Source organism: Leopardus geoffroyi, chromosome B3 (genome assembly GCF_018350155.1).
Source record: "Leopardus geoffroyi isolate Oge1 chromosome B3, O.geoffroyi_Oge1_pat1.0, whole genome shotgun sequence".
NCBI classification, from domain to species: domain Eukaryota; kingdom Metazoa; phylum Chordata; class Mammalia; order Carnivora; family Felidae; genus Leopardus; species Leopardus geoffroyi.
In genome coordinates, this window is record NC_059337.1 from 105,565,140 (window position 1) to 105,585,510 (window position 20,371).

The following is a 20,371-nucleotide window of genomic DNA, read 5'->3' on the forward strand; positions in this document are numbered from 1 at the left end:
TGCATTTATGAGATGATGTCTTGAACAATTTAAATTATAATCTAGGGAAAGTAGACGTTTCCTTGAAGACATTGTTCTATCCCGTTCTTTCTGAAAGAAGAATAGCAGCTGTCTATTATCATAAAAGTGCTTATCGGCATTTTTGCAGTTTTCTTTATTCTCAAAGAACTTTAGGTAGTAAAGGTGAAAAAAAAGGTTTTAGTACTTTTGTATACCACCAAAAATTACTTCAAAGGTGCCTCGATGGCTCAGTCAGTTAAGTATCTGACTCTTGATTTCCACTGAGGTCATGATCTCGTGGTTTGTGGGATCACACCCTATGTTGGGCTCTGTGCTGCACTGACGGAGCGGAGACTGCTTGGGATTCTCTCTCTCTCTCTCTCTCTTTCTCTCTTTTGCCGCCTCTTTTCATACACTCACTCTCTTTCTGTCTCACAATAAATAAACTTAAAAAAAATTCACTTACTACCGTGTGTTTTGACTCACATCTGCCATTTCACTAGTGTATTTAAACATAACTCTTCATTAAACGTTGAGTCTGTTGACTTTGGTTACATTTTTTTTTTTATTATTTTTTTTCAACGTTTATTTATTTTTTTTGGGACAGAGAGAGACAGAGCATGAACGGGGGAGGGGCAGAGAGAGAGGGAGACACAGGATCGGAAACAGGCTCCAGGCTCTGAGCCATCAGCCCAGAGCCTGACGTGGGGCTCGAACTCACGGACCGCGAGATCGTGACCTGGCTGAAGTCGGACGCTTAACCGACTGCGCCACCCAGGCGCCCTGACTTTGGTTACATTTTGAAGTGCCTCAGCTTGTACTTTAGCAGCCAGTAAGCCACTTCAACAATATGCAGTATGATAACTAGTGGATACCAGCTCAGTTTTGTTTCTTACCCTTTCTGGAAGTTGGAGCTGTGGCTTTGCTTTAGTTTTCTGTTCCTTTCATTTCTAAAGATTAGGTGATCATATATAGGGTGTCAGTTTATCTAGAAATCCTACTGGTGTTATTTAATAAAGCATATAGCTTATGGATGATATTTACCCTATTTCCTCTTCTTTATTGGGACTTTGCTATTAACTTATATTTGGGCTTTTGAAAGCCATTGCAAAAAATAACTTGAAGTCTTAAAATACTTAAAATTCCAAAAATAATTTTATTAAGTTACCCTTTTAATGGTAGAAGTGACTGAACCTGTAGAAACATGCTTATCTGTGGGTCTTGCTGTCTGTTATTTTCTCTACCTGGACGGCTTATCCCTCAGAAATGTGCATGGCTTACTCCTGCAGTTCTTTGGATCTCCCCTCTGAGATGTTAGCTCTTCAGAGAGGTCTACCCTGACCATCCTATCCAAAATCGATCTCCCGTACCTCTATGTACCCTTGCCCTGACTTATTGTTCTTCATAATTGCACTTTTCACAATCTGATGTTATATATATTTTTTTCTTTTTATTTTTTTTAAATCTTTTCTTTACATTTTTTTATTTATTTTAAAAAAAAAATTTTTTTTTCAACGTTTTTTTTATTTATTTTTGGGACAGAGAGAGACAGAGCATGAACGGGGAGGGGCAGAGAGAGAGGGAGACACAGAATCGGAAACAGGCTCCAGGCTCTGAGCCATCAGCCCAGAGCCCGATGTGGGGCTCGAACTCACGGACCGCGAGATCGTGACCTAGCTGAAGTCGGACGCTCAACCGACTGCGCCACCCAGGCGCCCCTCTTTACATTTTTTTAAACGTTTAGTTATTTTTGAGAAACAGAAAGAGACAGAGTGCAAGTGGGGGAGGGGCAGAGAGAGAGGGAGACACAGAATCTGAAGCAGGCTCCAGGCTCCGAGCTGTCAGCACAGAGCCTGACACGGGGCTCGAACTCACGAACCACGTGATCATGACCTGAGATGAAGTCGGATGTTCAACCGACTGAGCCACCCAGGAGCCCCTTTTTCCTTTTGCTTTTTATATGCTGCTGCTGCTCTTCTTCTTCTTCTTCTTCTTCTTCTTCTTTGTCTCCTTCTTCTCCTCCGAGTGTAGCTAACACACAATGTTACGTTAGTTTTAGGTGTATAACATGGTGATTTGACAAGTGTATACATTATGCTATGTTCACAAGTGTAGCTACCATCTGTCCTGTTACATCTCAGTTATAGTACCATTGACTATATTCCTTATGTTCTGCCTTTTATTCCCCTGAGTTATTTGTTCCATTACTGGAAGACTGTATTTCCCGTTCCCCTTCACTCATTTTGTCCAACCCTCTATCCACCTCCTCTCTGGAAACTATCAGTGTATTCTCTGTGTTATTATGTGTCTGATTCTGCTTTTTGTTTATGTGTTTGTTTTTAGATTCTGCTTATGAGTGAAATCATATGGTATTTGTCTTTCTCATTCTGAGATATTTCACTTAAAACAATACCCTCTAGGTCCATCCATGTTTTCTCAAATAGCACAAACTCATCCTTTTTTTATGGCTGCATAATATCCCACTATATATATATATATATATATATATATATATATATATATATATATGTATACACACACACACCCCACACCCCACATCTTTTTTACCCACTTGTTTATCAATGGACACTTGAGTTGCTTCTGTATCTTGGCTATTGTAAATAATGGTGCAGTAAATACAGGAGTGCATTTGTCTTTTTGAATTAGTGTTTTTGTTTTCTTTGGATAAATATACAGTAGTGGAATTATTGGATCATATGGTATTTCTATTTTTTAAATTTCTGAGAAAACTGCATACTGTTTTCCACAGTGGCTGTACCAGTTTACATTCCCACCAACAGTGCGTGAGGGGTCCTTTTTCTCCACATTTACTTGTTACTTCTTGTGTTTTTATTTTAGCCATCTCACAGGTGTAAGGTGATAATCTTGTTCTAGTTTTGATTTGCATTTCCCTGATGATATTAGCATCTTTTCATGTGTTTATTGGCCACCTGTATGCCTTCTTTAGGAAAATGTCTGATTTTATATTTTTATTTGCTTATCGATTGTTTTCCTTACTAGACTGTAAACTCAGTGAGTACGTTTGGTTTATTCATTACTCTATTTCCTGTGTCTGGGGCAATGCCTAACATATAAAATGCTGAAAAAATTTTAAATGAACATTCAAGAAAAATACTCATTTAATTGAATAAATGAATACTAGACAACAGAATGAAAAAAATATAGATGTGGTACTAAAATGTTTCTTCCTAGGATCATAAATCTATGTTTAACAGTCCAGATTCATAAAATTACTCCCATATTAAAAGAAAAAAGGTAGTAATGTCAGGAGTTTATTTAGAAAATAGTTTATTTTCCTTTATACTTTTACTTTTCTTCACTTTCCTCAGGTTCTGTAGAAATCAGACAAATTTCTAATTTTTTAAGAATTCAGGATTTAGGGGTGCCTGGCTGGCTCAGTTGGAACAGCATGGGACTCATGATTTCAGGGTCGTGAGTTCAAGCCTCAGGATGAGTGTAGGAATTACTAAAAAAAACCCCAAAAAACAAAAAACAAAAAACTTAAAAAAAGAACTCAGGATTTAATGTCTATAGATTTTCATACATAGGACTAGAAAAGGTGTATAATGATATTGACTCCTATAAGATTTTAATAGGTATATAATTTGATTATCTGTACATAATTTCAAAGGTTAAAGGCTGGTTATTCAGAATTATGTCATGAGTAAAGATGTAATGAGAGGATGAAAAAAAATCCAATTCCAAATATGATCATTAACTTTTTTGTACCCATAAGGGAAAATATGTAATGGGTTAAATAAATAATACAGTCTGAATATTCTGAATCTTTTACTCAACATTTTTTTCCTAGTTATTGAATCTGTCTTGTCATAATAGTTGAAGAAGTTATTACATATATTCATTGGTTCAGAAACCGTGGCCTGCGAGTCAGCTGCCTGTTCTTTTTTTTGTTTTGTTTTTTTTAAGTTTATTTATTTTTGAGAGAGAGAGACAGAGCACGAGCTGGGGAAGGGCAGAGAGAGAGACACAGAATCTGAAGCAGGCTCCAGGCTCTAGGCTGTCAGCACAGAGCCCAACACGGACTCAAAACTCATGAACCATGAGATCATGATGTGAGCCAGAGTCAGATGCTTAACCAACTGAGCCACCCAGTCACTCCCAGCTGCCTGTTCTTATAAATAGTATTGGAAATAGCTACACATTTATTTGTGCATTGCCTATGACTGCTTTCATGCTGTAGTGGCAGAATTGACATGTAGCTGAGACTGCATGGCTCATGAGACTAAAATGTTTACTGTCTGGCCATTTAAGAAAAAGGTTTTGCCAACCCCTGGTTTATATGTTACTTCTATTTGGGAGCCTTGTAACTTTATTATATAGAAGGAGATCTTTCTGTAAAGATCTATATTTCTAGCTGGCTGGATAGTAGATGTTCAAACAATATTTTAAAGTATCTGCCATTGATAATTATTATAGGCACTAAAGTAAAGTCAATAAGAACACAAACTGACTTTTATGCAATGAAACCTGTGAAAATGGATTCTAAATCGCAACACTCCATTCCTATGATGCTGCCTCCTGGTGATCAGCATTACTTGTTCAGCCCAAGCAGAGAAATGCCTACTCTTTCAGGTACACTGGAAGGTCACCTAATTCCTATGGCTATTCTTTTAGGTAAGTCCCAACAAAATACACAGGGTAAATTTTAAATTCTTATCAACAGTGGCAGAACTTTCAAAATGACGTGATAGTCCCTTACCTTTTCATCTATGTGTTGTATCTGTGGGTAGGGCCTCAGAATGTGTCTTATTTTGTATAATAGCAGTCTCTGAAATAATGGGCTCTCACCAAAGTTTCATTCACAGGAAACATTCCTTTGCTATTTTATAGTACATTGCTATAGATGAAACAAAGCAATAAAATGTTTAGATATGTTCTAGATATTCATAATAATTAAAGAATTCAAACATTCTAAGTAGTTCAGTGTCATGTGTTAGGTGATGTACTTTAAAGTAAGTTTTATGTACTTTTGAACTAGGCTGTGGTAAGTAAAAATTGTGTGGTTGTGTCTCCTAGGCCAATAGTTGGTTATTTACCTATCTGAGGTCTCTCAGACTCATGACTGTAAAAATTTAACAAATCCCTTTTGCTCCCACACTAGCTCTTAAAATATAGTTAGCAGTTTTTTTTCTTTTGGTGTCCTTGCTATTCTTTCTTAATTTTGTTGAATGATTTAAATATGGACATTTTCCAACATAAGAGGTAATTTTTCATTTATGATATTATGGGTTAGTGACATGTCACCTTGGTAGCTGTGTCTGTTCAAACATGCCTTCTGTTAATGTAGTAGCTAATCCTTGCTGTGTGCCAGCTATAGACGTAAGCACTTTATATATACCAATTTATTTAATCTACCCTGTAAAACCCATGGTAATATACCAGTTTTATAGATGAAGGAACCAAGGCACAGAGAAATTAAGTACTTTGTCAAAGGCCACATAACTTGAGTGGAGCTGGGATTCAAACCCAGTCAGTCTGGCTTTATAAAGAGTCTACGCTTCTAAAGAATGTACTGTATTGTCCCTCTTTACTTTGAAATGTAGGAAATAAGTGGAACTTTTGAAGTGAAAGCTAAGTTTCTGACAGCTGTGATAACTACCAAATAGTGGGTATATGTGCTATTTATTGGTAGTCAATCACTAGTATTTTATTGTTGGTTTTATTTCTGTCCATGGTTGCTCTATGAAGATTTGAGAATAAAAGTAATCCGATGTAATGCACTACATATTACTCGTAGCTCTGTCACTTATAAACAGGCATGACCTTTGACCAATTCTGTTGTTTCTAAACCTATTTCTTCAACTGTGAAATGTGGATAACATGAACACCTCCTAGGCTTATTTTGAGGGCCAGATAGTGTATGTGAAGTGTCTGGCACATATGGGTGCCTGGTAAGTGTGAGTCACTGCTGAAGGGAAGCCATGGTGAGCATGTTGACGGTGATGATAATAGAAGGAGAGATGACTGCAGTTAGCACTCGGTTTTTAGATGAGAATTCAGCCATAAACATCCAGGTTATGTATTTGATTTTACCCTTTATTTCTGAAATGGTCGACGCATCTCTTCCCCAAACTCTTTAGGACAAACCCAAAGTAATAGTGATTCCATGCCACCCACTGGAGTAATTGTAAACAAGCCACACCCTGTAACAGTGACTACTTCTATTCCTCCATCATCTCGAAAAACGGAAACTGGAGTAAAGAAACCTAACATTGCAGTTATAGAAATGAAGTCAGAAAAAAAGGATCCTCCTCAGCTTACCGTACAGGTATGCCAGGGTGCACGAATAGACAATTTTAAGGGAAGAAAATTTAGCACTTAAAATCTGTTACATTGCTTCGTGAAAAATTTGCTTTCATCATGGGCCTTTTGTTCTTTAAAACTATAATATTAACATGATGTCTCGATCCTTGTTCTACATGATTTAAGCTACTTGTTCTAAACTAGTGATTCATATCCAGGTGACATGATGATATTCCAAAGGGAACAGTTCAAGAGTGTATTATAATTAATTTTAAAAGAATGAGTATGACTTTAAATATATACAAGATTTGAATGAATAGAAAGGGAACTTATATGTTAAGATTAATTATCCAAGTTTCCATTCTTCCTAATATATAATTTAAGTCAAATTGTAATTTAAAAAAGCCCCATCACAAAGCATGAGTTTTATTTTTTTGTCTGTTTTTTTTAGTTTGAACTTAAGGGTCATTTTGATGTTTGATATTATTTAATGATTTGATATATTATTTTATTTGATATTACTTAATGATTATGTAATGACTTGATACTATTTAATGACTTAAGATTTAAGGATCATTTTGATATTTGAACCTGTATAACGAAGTATTTCAGATAATAGCTTTGGTTATTTAAAAAAGAGGCTCTGGGTGGCTCAGTCAGTTATGTGTCCTCTTTTTTTTTTTAATTTTTATTTAATTTATTTTTTAAATTTACATCCAAGTTTGTTAGCATATATGTGTCCAACTCTTGATCTTGGCTCAGGTCATGATCTCATAGTTCGTGGGATCTAGCCCTGCGTCAAATAAATAAATAAATAAATAAACTTAAAAAAATAAAAAAAAATTAAAAAAGAGTCTAGTATGTGGTAGATACTTCATGTATCAGTGGGCAATAGGATTCTTATAAGCGGAATATTATATTTTATAATTAGTTAACAATGTGGAAAATAGATCAGTTTAAGACTCTAACCTCTTACTGTATGGCACATGAATTCTAAATAGGCAATAGGTGAAAGTATAACTGTAAAACATAAAAACAACAAAATTAGAAGATAATTGCATGGAATTTTTATCAAGGCTAAAGTTAAGTCTGGATATGAGAAAAGAAAACCTACATATGATAAAAGAATAGATTTGAATCTATAAAATCTAAAACTGAAGTTAATGTAAAAAATTCCAATACAAAAAGGAAAACTACAGTGAGAATAGATGAAAGGAATATGCTAGAAAGGATCAATTTTTAAATCTGAAAACTTGCATAAATTAATAAGAAAGCAGTTGCAAATCTGGAAATATTCAAAGAACATAAATACAGAAAAGGAAATACAGTTTATAACCAAGAAAATGAGTAATTTCAATCTTTCTGGTCACCAAGATAATGCAAATTAAAATAACAATGATATACTTCCATTTAAAAACTTACTACTTAAACAATTATATTATTTAATTTGGACAAAGTGGTCAAACATAATTATGTTTTTGATGACATTAATTTTTTAATGTTTATTTTTGAGAGAAAGAGACACAGAATGTGTGTAGGGGAGACACAGAGAGAGAGGGAGACACAGAATCTGAAGCAGGCTCCAGGCTTCAAGCTGTCAGCAGAGAGCCCCAGGTGGGGCTCAAACTCACGAACCATGGGATCATGACTTGAGCCAAGACCTGAGCCAACTCGGATGCTTAACCAACTGAGCCACCCAGGCACCCCTGTTTTTGATGACAGTAAATAGAACTTGTTTGGGTTGCATTTTGGCATTAATTACCAAGACTTTTAAATATTTATGGTCAGTGACTCCAGAATTTAATCTAGTCTCTGTCTATCTAGCATAATGAAATAACTCAAAGTTTAGGGGTAAAAAAACCCTGTATGTATGAAGAAGTTTTTTATGGTGATATGTATAATAGTGGAAATACTAGTAATATCTTAAATGTTTGCCAACAGAAAAGTGGTTAAATAATTAAGGCATGTATATTTGTTGAAATACACAGTTATTTAAAATATAATTATGAGCTGGGTGGCTCAGTCAGTTAAGTGTCCAACTCTTGATTTTAGCTCGGGTCATCATCTCACAGTTTGTGGTTTTGAGCCCCACAATGGGCTCTGCACTAACAGTGCAGAGCCTGTTTGGGTTTGTCTCTCTCCCTCTCTCTCAGTCCCACCCCAACTTGTGCTTGCAGTCTCTTTCTCAAAAATAAATAAATGAACTTAAAAAATATATAATTATGAAGATTCTACGGAATCAAGAAAGATGCTTATGACTTTAATTACAATGAGAAATCAGAAATGAAATTATTTTGGGGACACCTGGATGGCTCAGTTGGTTAAGTGTCCAACTTTTGGCTCAGGTCATTATTTCACAGTTCATGAATTTGAGCTCTGCATTGGGCTCTCTGCTGTCAGCACAGAGCCGGCTTCAGATCCTCTGTCCCCCTCTCTCTCTGCCCCTCCCCTGCTTGTGCTCTTTCCCTCTCTCTCAAAAATAAACAAACATTAAAAAAAAAAAAGAAATGAAACTATGTTAGATTTTAGCCATACATGAGTACATAGTAAAAAGATAAAAGGAAGAGTGAAAATAATTTAAGATGTTAGGATTTTGAAGGTGCCTGGGTGGCTCAGTCGGTTAAACATCTGACTCTTGATTTCAGCTCAGGTCGTAATCTTACAGTTCATGAGTCCAAGCCCCATGTCAAGCTCTGCACTGACAGCATGGAGCCTGCTTGGGATTCTCTGTTTCCCTCTCTCTCTGCCCCTTTCCTGCTTGCTCTCTCTCTCTCTCAAAAATAAACATTAAAAAAATAAAGATAATAGGATTTTGTGTGTTCCCCTTTATTTTCTAAATTTTGTAAAATATGCTTTCATAACTCAAAAAATTTGTCATGCATTGACTTCACAATAAAAAGTATATGTTATTAATGTATAGATTGACAAATATTTGAGTCAAAATGATAAACTGGATGTTATGTTCCGTTTCAGGTGTTACCCAATGTGGATATTGATAGCATTTCAAATGGTAGTGCTGATGTCGACTCATCTCTGACTAGTCCCAAAGAAGCACGTCCTCCTGTGAAAACCTGGATACAGGTATTCAGAAATTTATCTTATAGTTTTGAGTAATATCTGACTGTGGAGTTTAATATTATTCCATGAAAAGTCTCCCATTATAATTATAATCTATTATAATAATTTCAGTTTTAAGGAAAGGATTCAAAATTAATCTGGAATTGCTGATGAACTTGAAAAAGGAAGTTGGTTTTAAGATCCTTGTGTTTATAAACACTGTGAAAGTGTTAATCCTTAGTGTAACTTTTTATGTGTAACTTAAGTTGTAAGACTCTCATATATGAATAGAGGATTTCTATCTCTTTGGAGAAGAAACTTGATTTAAACAAGGAATTAAATTATAGGTTCCTGAATGTGAATTCATAGTCACGTTTGGAGTTCATGATTTGGGATGTTGCTTTTTCAATATAGTATTGATACGATGCAAAAATTGGCATTTCTCCCTAGTATTTATTTGCTATTGAATAATGAAGCTCTAACTTTACTATACAGTGAAATAATACTGTAATTTCCCCCAGCTTTCATCTATTGTAAGCAGATGTCATCAAGGATACAATTTTAAGGAGAGCGAGAACACCAACAATTTTTCATGATCCGAAATAGTAAAGTAGAACTGACCCTAAATGGCAATTATGCCTAATTGAATTTTTTCATCAGTGATTTTTTTCACCAGATGTTTATTAAAACATATGATTACAAATAAGTTTTTGGACTGTTTATCATTCTGCTCTCAGGAAGGAGCTAATATGGTTTTGGGGACTGGATTATATCAAGTGAAGCCTAGAAGCTAAATTTGTAAAATAACTATCTTTCTAATTTATTTGATTCTGTATCTGTCTTTTTGTGAATGTGTATATATGTGTACTTATATATCTAACATATAAACACTTTGTTTAACTCTAGGAGAGAAATTACAATCCTATCAACTTTATCAATTGACTTAAATTGCATTTAAGTTGCATTTAAATTGCATTGTTGGTGGAGTCATTGACAGAAACTTATATTTAATTTTTGATAGCTATTGAGATGAAACTTGATGGCTTGAGGACTATCTTGAATTTCATTTACTTAATGAAATCAATTCTAAACAGGATATTAAAATTTAAAAATAGGACCATGAAATGACAAGTTTATGTTGTGGGTAGAAATATGATAAATTATACATGAATTCAAAAAGATATTAAGCACAACAAAATCTTTTCAAAAATGTTTTCTTAGAATTCAGAATTTATGAAGGTAGATGAAGAAGAGGTGAAGTTTCCAGGAACGAACTTTGATGAAGTAATTGATATCATACAGGTAACAAAGCTTAGAAACCATGAGAAATTATTTTTCTACCAGCATTCTTTTACATGATTATCTTTTCTTTAAAGGCTTTATTATTATTATTTTTTAGGGCAGTTTTAGGTTCACTAAAACTGCAAAAATAAGAGGGAAGTACAGAGATTTCCATATACCTTCTACCCCCACACATGCATAGACTCCCCTGCTATTAACATCCCCCACTAGAGTGAAACATTTGTTAAAATTGATGAACCTACATTGACACATCTTAATCACTCAAAGTCCATAGTTTACCCTAGAGTTTACTCTTGATGATGTATGTATATTCATGGGCTTGAACAAATGTATCCGTCATTATAGTATCATACAGAGTATTTTCACTACCCTAAAATCCTTTGTGTTCTACCTGTTCCTTCCTTCCTGACTCATGTCCAATCCTTGACAACCACTGATCTTTTTATTGTCTCCATAGTTTTGCCTTTTCCAGAATGTCATATACTTAGAATCATATGGTGTGTAGCCTTTTTAGATTGTCCTCTTTTACTTGGTAATATGCATGTAAGCTTCCTCCATGTTTTCATGACTTAGTAGCTTATTTCTTTTTAGTTTTGAATAATATTCCATTGTTTGTATATATTACATTTATTTACCTATTCACCTACTAAAGGACATCTTGGTTGCTTCTAAGTTTTGGCAGTTATGCATAAAGCTGCTATAAACATCTGTGTGCAGATTTTTGTGTGGACATAAGTTTTCAACTCCTTTGAGTAAATATTAGGGAGGATGATTGCTGGATTGTATGGTAAAAGTATGTTCAGATTTATAAGAAGCCACTAAACTGTTTGCCAAAGTAGCTGTACCATTTTCCTGTACCAGCACCTGTACCATTTCCCACCAGCACCTGCACATCCTTGTCAGCATTTGATGCTGTCAGTATTCTGGATTTTGGCCAGATTTTATGTAGTGGTATTTCATTGTGGTTTTAATTTGTATTATCTGATGACGTATGATGTGGAGCACCTTTTCATATGCTTATTTGCCATCTGCATATCTTCTTTGATGAGTGCTATTTTCAAAATTGGGTTGTTTTCTTATTGTTGAGTTTTAAGAGTTCTTTGTATATTTTGAATAAGAGTTCTTTATCAGATTTGTCCTTTGGCAAATATTTTCTCCTAGTTTGCAGTTTGTCTTCTTATTCTCTTGATGTTGTCTTTCACAGAGCAGAAGTTTTTAATTTGAATGAAGTCCAGCTGATTTTTTTCTTTCATGGATCATCCCTTTGGTGGCATATCTAAAAAGTCATTGCTATACCCGCAGTTATCTCATATTTCTCCTATGTTCTCTTCTAGGACTTTTATAGTTTTGTGTTTTACAATTAGTCTAGGATCCATTTTGAGTTAATTTTTGTGGAAGGTATAAAGTCTGTGTCTATATTCATTTTTTTTTCCCTGTAGGTGTCCAGTTGTTCAGTATTATTCGTTGAAAAGACTATCCTTGCTCCATTGTATTGCCTTTGCTCCTTTGTCAAAGATCGGTTGGCTATACTTATGTGGTTCTATTTTTGGGCTCTCTATTCTGTTCCATTCTTCTCTTTGACTGTTCTTTCATCAATACCACACTCTCCTGATTACTATTGATTTATAGTAAATCTTAAAGTTGAATAGTGTCAGTCCTCCAACTTTATTCTTCTCCTTCAATATTGTGTTGGCTATTCTAGTTCTATTGCCTCTCCATATAAATTTTGGAGTCAGTTGATAACCACATAATAACTCGTTGAGATTTTTATTGGCATTGCTTTGAATATATAGATCCAAGTTGGGAATAACTGACATCCTGACAATATTGAGTCTTCCTATCTAAGAACATAGTATAATATCTCTTTATTGATTTAGTTCTTCTTTGATTTCCTTCATTAGAATTTTGTACTTTCCCTCAAATAGTGCTTGTACATGTTTTGTTAGATTTATTCTAAAGTATTTCTTTTTTTTTTTTTTTGGATGCTTATGTAAATGGCATTTGTTTTTAATTTCAGATTCCACTTGTTCATTGTTGGCATATAGGACAATGGTTGATATTTTTATGTTGACCTTGTATCCTGCAAACTTGTTATAATCAATAATTAGTTCCAGGAGTTGTTTTTTTCTTCTAGTTCTAAATAGATTAATCTATATAGACATGTCTACGTAGACAATAGAATGTCTGCATAGACAATCATTTCCTTTGCAAACAAAAATCGTTTTATTTCTTCCTTTCCAATACCTTTCATTTCCTTTTATTGTCTATTTGTGTTAGCAAGGACTTAGTACAATGTTGAAAAGGACTGGTGAGAGGACACATCCTTGCCGTGTTCCTTATGGTTTGAGTATATTTTGACCATCAATATTATGTTACAGTGCTTTGAGAAACTTCCCTTTACTTTTTAGATAAATATATATTACTTTAAAATTATGGTTATTATTGTATAGTACAGTGTTCTCTTCGTCTATATCACCTAGCTGCCTCAAGGAAACTTAATGATTATCAGCTATTTCCCATCTATATCTCATCTCTCCTCCTTCCTGTTTTCTTCCTCCATTCCATTTCCTTTGGCTTCCCTCCCTCCAATCTGTCCTTTCTTTATTCTGTTACATTTATCTGTTTGATTTCTGGATTATTGGCAAGGTCACCAGTTAGTTCATATTGAGGGAAAAAGTTGTGAGGGGTCTAAAATCCAAGAGAAGAGCCCGTATAACAGGAAGAGTTATAGAAATGATAGAAATGGTAAAATAGGAGAAAGGGAAAAATAGGAGGAAGTGAAAGCTATGATGGATGGGAAAAGATCATAGAACCTGCTTGAATAATAATATGTCAATAGAATTTAAAGACATTTGTTCATATTTCTTTCAGAACTTTCAGAACTAAGACCAGTTTTGTTCATCATTAAATCAAACCCTGTTTTAGAATATTAAGAGATCATGGGGCATCTGGGTGGCTCAGTTGGTTAAGCCAATGCTAGAATTCTAGCGTGAAGAGCTTGTATCTACACGTCTTCTGCTGGACGATCTGTGTTAGTTTCCCAACCTTATCTTTGGACAGCTGATCAAAGTTGGGTTGGAGCCCCACCTTGGGCTCTGTGCTGACAGCTCAGAGCCTGGAGCTGCTTTGGATTCTGTGTTTCCCTCTCTCTGCCGCTCCCCCACTCGTGCTTTCTTTCTCAAAAATAAATAAACATTAAAAAATAAACAAATAAAATAACTAAATAAAGATTGTAACTCAATAAATATCTTCCCATCAGGAAATGAAGCCCACAACTACTAAGTGGCAAAGCCGAGGTAGGAACACTTGTCTTTGAACTCCAAACCATTTGCTATTTCTAAAACTATTCCTTTCACTTGTACATTGAAAAAAATAGTTGTCAAATGTCTTTGCTAGGCCTTAGACATATAAAGATAAATAAGATTCTTGTCTTTGAAACACTCATGTGGTGTTCACATGAGAAGACATACCAGGGAACAAAAAACTTTAATACATTGCAGATCTCTTAAAATTCTTAAAAAAATTTTTTTTTTAATATCGACATGGGGATAGAATCCATAAGCTGTGAGATCGTGACCTGAGCCTAAGTTGGATGCTTAACCGACTGAGCCATCTAGGCGCCCCTAGTTAGAATTTTTAAAGAGTCCTAATTTTTTTGATACTCATATTAAATTATTTACAGGTAAAATGATATCTATGATTTATTTCAAAATTTTATGTGAAGGGTAAAGAAGATGGAGAGTATAGATCACACAATTCAGCTGAGTTGATAATTGTTAAAGCTGGGGAACAGATAAATGGGATATGTGTAATTTATACATAACAGATACAGTGTACAAGCACTATTTTGTGTACTTTTAAGCATATATGATATTTTCATAATGAAAATTTTAAAAATTTCAGAAGTGAGTCCTTTGATCATGATGTGATGGTACAAATAATGTGTAAGATAACCTACCTACATATGTAAATGTAGATTTTAGTTTCAGAAAGAAGAAGCAGTTATATTTGGAAACATCAGTTTTATTATGATAATAAATTAATAAATTTCTAGAGGGAAATTTTGAAGTGTTTTATGCAGAAATAACCATGTTATCTAATTTGTTTTATGACTGCTTAAAATGAACATTCGGTTTTAAAATAATTGTATAATTAAGGGTCTTCAATTTGATCTGTATGACAAATGTGTATATATCATAAATAATATGATACCACCTAATTAGAAATGCGGTTGATTAATGTAGAAGTGTTGGTTAATTCACTGACCTAAGTTCCCTGTCTGTACTTGTCACCGGTAAATGTTAAACAGATACAGAAATATTATAGGTTTTATTTTTATTATTATTATTACCAGGAAGAGGAAAAACCCGATGAAATTCCAGAATACTCTGAACCAATTCTGGAGTTTAACAGAAGTGTTAAAGTTGTTTCTACAAAATATAATGGTCCTCCTTTTCCGCCAGTTGTTTCTACTGTTCAGCCCACTACTGATATTCTGGATAAAGTAATTCAGAGAAAAGAAACATTGGAAAATAGCTTAATTCAGTGGTGAGTTTACAGTAGTGTTGGTGTGAACAGAATTGTAGTAGGAAATATAAAGTATTAAGTTTTGGCTGGAAATCTTCCTTGTTTTCTTTTGTTTATTAAACTTTCCTTTGCTACAGTTACTGTAAACTCTTTGATGTGGCGTGAGGGTTTTAACTAGTTGTTGAAGGTATTGTTTCTTTTCTTGAATATTTATGTTTTGGCTTTCTATTATGGCAAAAGAGGCTATTGTTAAGTAACAAAAGCCTTAAAAATGTACATATTCTTTTTTCTTTTTTAAGATTTTTTAAAAAGTATAATCTTTATACTCAGTGTGGGCTCCAATTTACAGCCCCAAGATTAAGAGTTACATGCTGCACCAAATGAGCCAAGTGCCTCTGTACATATTCTTTAATCCAGTGATTCACTGCCAGAAATTTATCCTAAGGATATAATTATGGTTCTGCTACTAGACCATACACTACTTAGCACATACAGTGTTTACTATAAACAAGGCATTATTCTGCTTGTTACTTCTGTAAACTTAGGAACTCTATTTTTATCCTGTTTTTACCTGTGAGAAACCTTAAAGAAGTTATGGAATGAACACCTGAATAGTAATAGTTATCAAGATTAAATTTAGAAGAATATTTAATGAAATTGAAAGATATTAATCAAGAATATTTAGTGATGTTGAAAGATATTAATAATTACAAGACTTCCCTCAAAAATAAATGTGCATAGGAAAAAATTTGAAAAATAATATGCCAAATTGTTAGTTGTGTTTGTCCCTGAATCTGCGATTATGTGTGAGCCTTATCTATTTTTTTAACTTTTACATATATTCTAATTTATCTACAATGAATATCTATTACTTCTTTAATAATAGTTTATATCAGCCTCTTGGCTGCTCTAAAGAAATGTACAGAAGCAGTATCCTTGTGTTCCCCTTCTTTTTCCTCCTCTTCTTTCTCTACTTCCTAAAAGTGATCTTAGAAATAAATTATCTTAACTTTTAAAGAGGAAAATGACCTGTATCACAGTCTATATATTTATTTCTTTGAAGAGGGGGCAGCTGGACTTCTTTTCTAATTCTTATCTTGTGTGGTTTTATATGGGTGCTTTCCAAGTAGGGAACCCAACATTTTAGGTACAGGATATGTCAGATAATTCTTGACCTAAACTTTGTTATGACTTTAGGAGGTCTGTTAAACTTTTCATTAGAGTAATCTGAAAGTTCATTAAATCAAATTTAAAGCGAGTATCTCCCACGCGGAGATTCTGTTTCATGTGGTTTATTTTGCTAGGAGACATATTTGATTTATTTCTTCTCTCCAGATTCAACTTTCAGAATCACTACTTTCATATGTAAATGTTAGTGTCCATGGGTAAAGTTTATTTTTAAGGGTGGTATTTCTAACACTTCATACATTTCAATCAAATTTAGGAATCCTCAACTTTTATCCCCCAGGGTAGAACAAGAAATAATGTCAAGAATTATCTCTGGGCTCTTTCCAATCCAACAACAGTCCATAGCTAATGTCAGTGCTTCAGTCAGTGAGGCAAGTGAACCCTTGACTTCTGACATAGGTAAGTGAAATGGAATCTTTTAAATTTTTTTGTTATTAAAGGATAAAACCTTCAAGTCGTGGATTTATGTATCTTAGAGGTCAAGTAGTCTTCAGCTGACAAAAGATAAGCTCTTCCTTCTAATAATCCCTTCCCTGTTCTCTGTAGTGGAGGTTCTCTCATCCCCTTATTTCATACTGCAGCATTCAGATTATTATTATTATTATTATTGTTCCACCCCTCCATCCCTCCCACCCCAAATCTCTCAGTTATTTCCCATAGCACTTTGTATATATCTTTGTTATGGAATTATCAGATTGGATTATGATTGGTGTACATATCTGCCTCACTTACTAGACTATTATTACTCAGGATTACCGATGTTTCTCCTTTAGTGCCTAGCCTCTGACTGACACCTAATAAGACTTTAGGTATTCACTAAATGGATAAACAAGCCTCTTTCTTTATGGAACCTGTATCATTCTCTTCTTCGTATTCTCCTTCCTCTTCCTTTTCTTCTGTCTTCTTCCCTTCCTTCTTCTTCCTTTTCCTCCTCCCCCTCTTCCCCTGATCTTCTGCCTTGTTTTCTATCAGCTTTTTTGAGGTATAGTTTACTCGCCATAAAATTCACCAATTCTGAGTGTACAGTTTGATGAGTGTTGATAAAAGAACACTACTGTACATTAGCCACATAATCATGATGTAGAAAAACACATCATTCCAAAAAGTTCCCTCGTTGCCACTTTATAGTCCATTCCTAACTCCTTTCCATGCCTGCTGGGCCCTAACAATCACTGATCTGCCTTCTATTACTGTATTTTTGCCTTTTCTAGATTTTTATATGTATGTTAACATACAGTAGGTTGTCTTTTGTGTCTGCCCTTATTTAGCATCATGCTTGACAATCACATTTTGTGTATGTAGTAATACTACATTATATGGCTGTAACATAATTTGTTAATCAATTTACCAGTTGATGGAAATGTGTAGTCTTTTAGTTTGGGACTATTATAAATAAAGCTCTGATGTGGATATTTCCAAGCATATTTTTTAGATACATCTTTTAATTTCCCTTGGTCATATGGCAAATAGATGTTTAACTTTGTAAGAAACTACTAAATGTCTTTAGAGAGGGTGTTTTAGTTTGCATTCCCAACCAGCAGTGTTTCAGCGCTCCACTCACTCCACATCCTCACCACCACTGGGTCTCGTTAGTGTTTTTAATTATGGACATTCTGTAAGTATGTAGAGATAGCTCATTGTGATTTTTATGCGCATTTCCCTAATGACTGATGATGTACATTGTTTCATGTGCTTATTTGCCATGTCTATACTCACTTGGGTGAAATGTCTTTTTAAATCTTTTGCCCATTTTTAAATTGAGTTTTGTGTTCTTCCTGTTAGTGAGTTGTAGAAGTTCTTTATTTGTTCTGGATACAAGTCCTTTGTTGGATATATTTTGCAAATACGTTCTCCTAGTTTATCTTGCCTTTTTGTTTTCTCAACATTATCTTTTGAAAACCAAAAGGTTAATTTTGATGAATTTTAATTTATCAACTTTCCTTTTATAGTTTGTGGTTTTTTTGGTGTATTACTTATGAATCTTTCTCAAGATCAGTAAGCTTTTCTCTCCTATCTTTTCTTCCAGAAGATGTATGGCTTTAGACTATACATTTAGTTCTATGGTACATTTTGAGTTAATTTTGATCCCTACTTTATACCATATACAAAGATTTTTTTTTTCCAGCATATGGAAGTCTAATGTTACTAGCATTATTTGTTGAAAAGATTATCCTTTCCCTGATGAATTGCCTTGACACTTTGCTGAAAATCTGTTGGCTAAATATGTATGAATCTGTTTCTAGGCTTTCTATTTTGTCCCTTGATATGCAAGTCTATTTTTATGTCAATAACACACATTATTGTAGTTTATTATTTTTTATTAATATGAAATTTCTTGTCAAATTTGTTTCCATACAACACCCAGTGCTCATCCCAACAGGTGCCCATTGTAATTTAAAAATAAGTCTTGAAATTGGATTGTGTAAATTCTCCAACTTTGTTGTTCTTCTTTTTTAAACATTCCTATGTATTATTACCTCTTTTTTTCCCTCTTCTCTCCCATCCAGAATTACCCACTTTTCTTCCTCCATAGACTAGACTATCTTTTAACTGCCTAAATCCTAGACTTGAGTCCATATTTACAGCTTTTACTTTCTCACTGCCACTTTGTCTTTAGTCCTTACAGAGCTTTCTGCCCTTCCCCTAATGAAACTCCTCTCTCACAGAATTTGATTGTTAAGAATAACCTTTTTTCCAAATTCTTATCTTCCTACGTGGCTCTAGCATGAGCACTCTCGACCACCTCTAATTCATAAAATGTCCTCCTCGGTTTGGTTTCTTAGAATCTATTCTGTTCTTGTTCCTCCCACCTTTTTAATTTCTCTAGGACTTTATTCCTCATCTTTTTCTTCCTGTTACTTGAATAAAAATTTTCCCTAAGTTTCTGTGCTGTGTCTTCTTTCTTTTCTGTGTGTGTTTTTTTTTTTTTTTTTTAGTCTCTTTTTGCCATTTGTTACCCTTGGTCAGTTGATGACTCCTAAGCCACACATCTAGGCTGTGAGCTTGCGGTTTGGTTTGTTGATGAATATTCTACTTGATGCTCCACTGGCATCTCAAACTTGACGTATCCCAAATGTATCTCATTTTTCTAACCCGACCTGCTCTTTCTTTGTTTCTGTTTACATTAATACAGAATTTTCTAACTTCACTCCACACAACTGATTGTTGCATTTGGCTAATTCTTCCTGTTTAGTATAATTTGAATGCTTCCTCCACTGCTACCACCCAGGTTTTCTTTCATCACTTTTTGGAAGGAAGAAAAAAATGACCAACAAAGTTATCCAGGAAATTTGTTTTCCTGGATGAAAATCTTAAAATTTCCAAACTGGATTTTTAGATCCTACTGTCTTCTATTTAAAAGCATGTGTGTTTGTTTTTGTTTTGCCTACGTCTGGGTAGGGCTTTTGGCTTTTATAACAGAGATGTTCTGATTTCTGGTCATGCTAAAACAATAAATTATGAGAACTGAAAAGATATATCTACATATACTGCCAAATATAAATTTGAAATTTGATAATCTTTAATATGGTAACTATAGAGTAAATTGCTGTTACTTATCCCTCAACAAATGATCCTAAAACACCTGTACTCACTTTTTAGGGAATTCTGGATATTGCTGCCTTAGTTGTACTAATTAAGAAGTTCTCTTTGGAGAGATGACATCTCCATCAAATTGTATAGATCATTGTTTACATGTTCTCTACACAGAGCTTTATTTATTTATTTTTTTTATTATATGAAATTTATTGTCAAATTGGTTTCCATACAACACCCAGTGCTCATCCCAAAAGGTGCCCTCCTCAATGCCCATCACCCACCCTCTCCTCCCTCCCACCCCTCATCAACCCTCAGTTTGTTCTCAGTTTTTAACAGTCTCTTATGCTTTGGCTCTCTCCCACTCTAACCTCTTTTTTTTTTTTTTTTTTTCTTTTTTCCTCCCCCTCCCCCATGGGTTCCTGTTAAGTTTCTCAGGATCCACATAAGAGTGAAACCATATGGTATCTGTCTTTCT

The 20,371-nt window shown here is 34.3% G+C and overlaps 1 protein-coding gene across 15 annotated transcripts in view; it reads left to right on the forward strand.

Annotated features, from left to right (window-relative positions):
- The window catches only part of KIAA0586 (KIAA0586 ortholog), a 113,094-nt gene that overhangs the window by 30,244 nt on the left and 62,479 nt on the right, over positions 1–20,371 (forward strand). For 14 of the 15 annotated variants that reach the window (XM_045451098.1, XM_045451103.1, XM_045451097.1 and 11 more), the window contains 6 exons: positions 4,459–4,656; positions 6,123–6,310; positions 9,259–9,366; positions 10,564–10,644; positions 14,999–15,192; positions 16,640–16,758. In XM_045451098.1, the coding sequence (XP_045307054.1) occupies positions 4,459–4,656; positions 6,123–6,310; positions 9,259–9,366; positions 10,564–10,644; positions 14,999–15,192; positions 16,640–16,758 (888 nt within the window). The remainder of the gene's footprint in view (positions 1–4,458; positions 4,657–6,122; positions 6,311–9,258; positions 9,367–10,563; positions 10,645–14,998; positions 15,193–16,639; positions 16,759–20,371) is intronic. The other variant, XM_045451101.1, reaches the window with a different exon arrangement.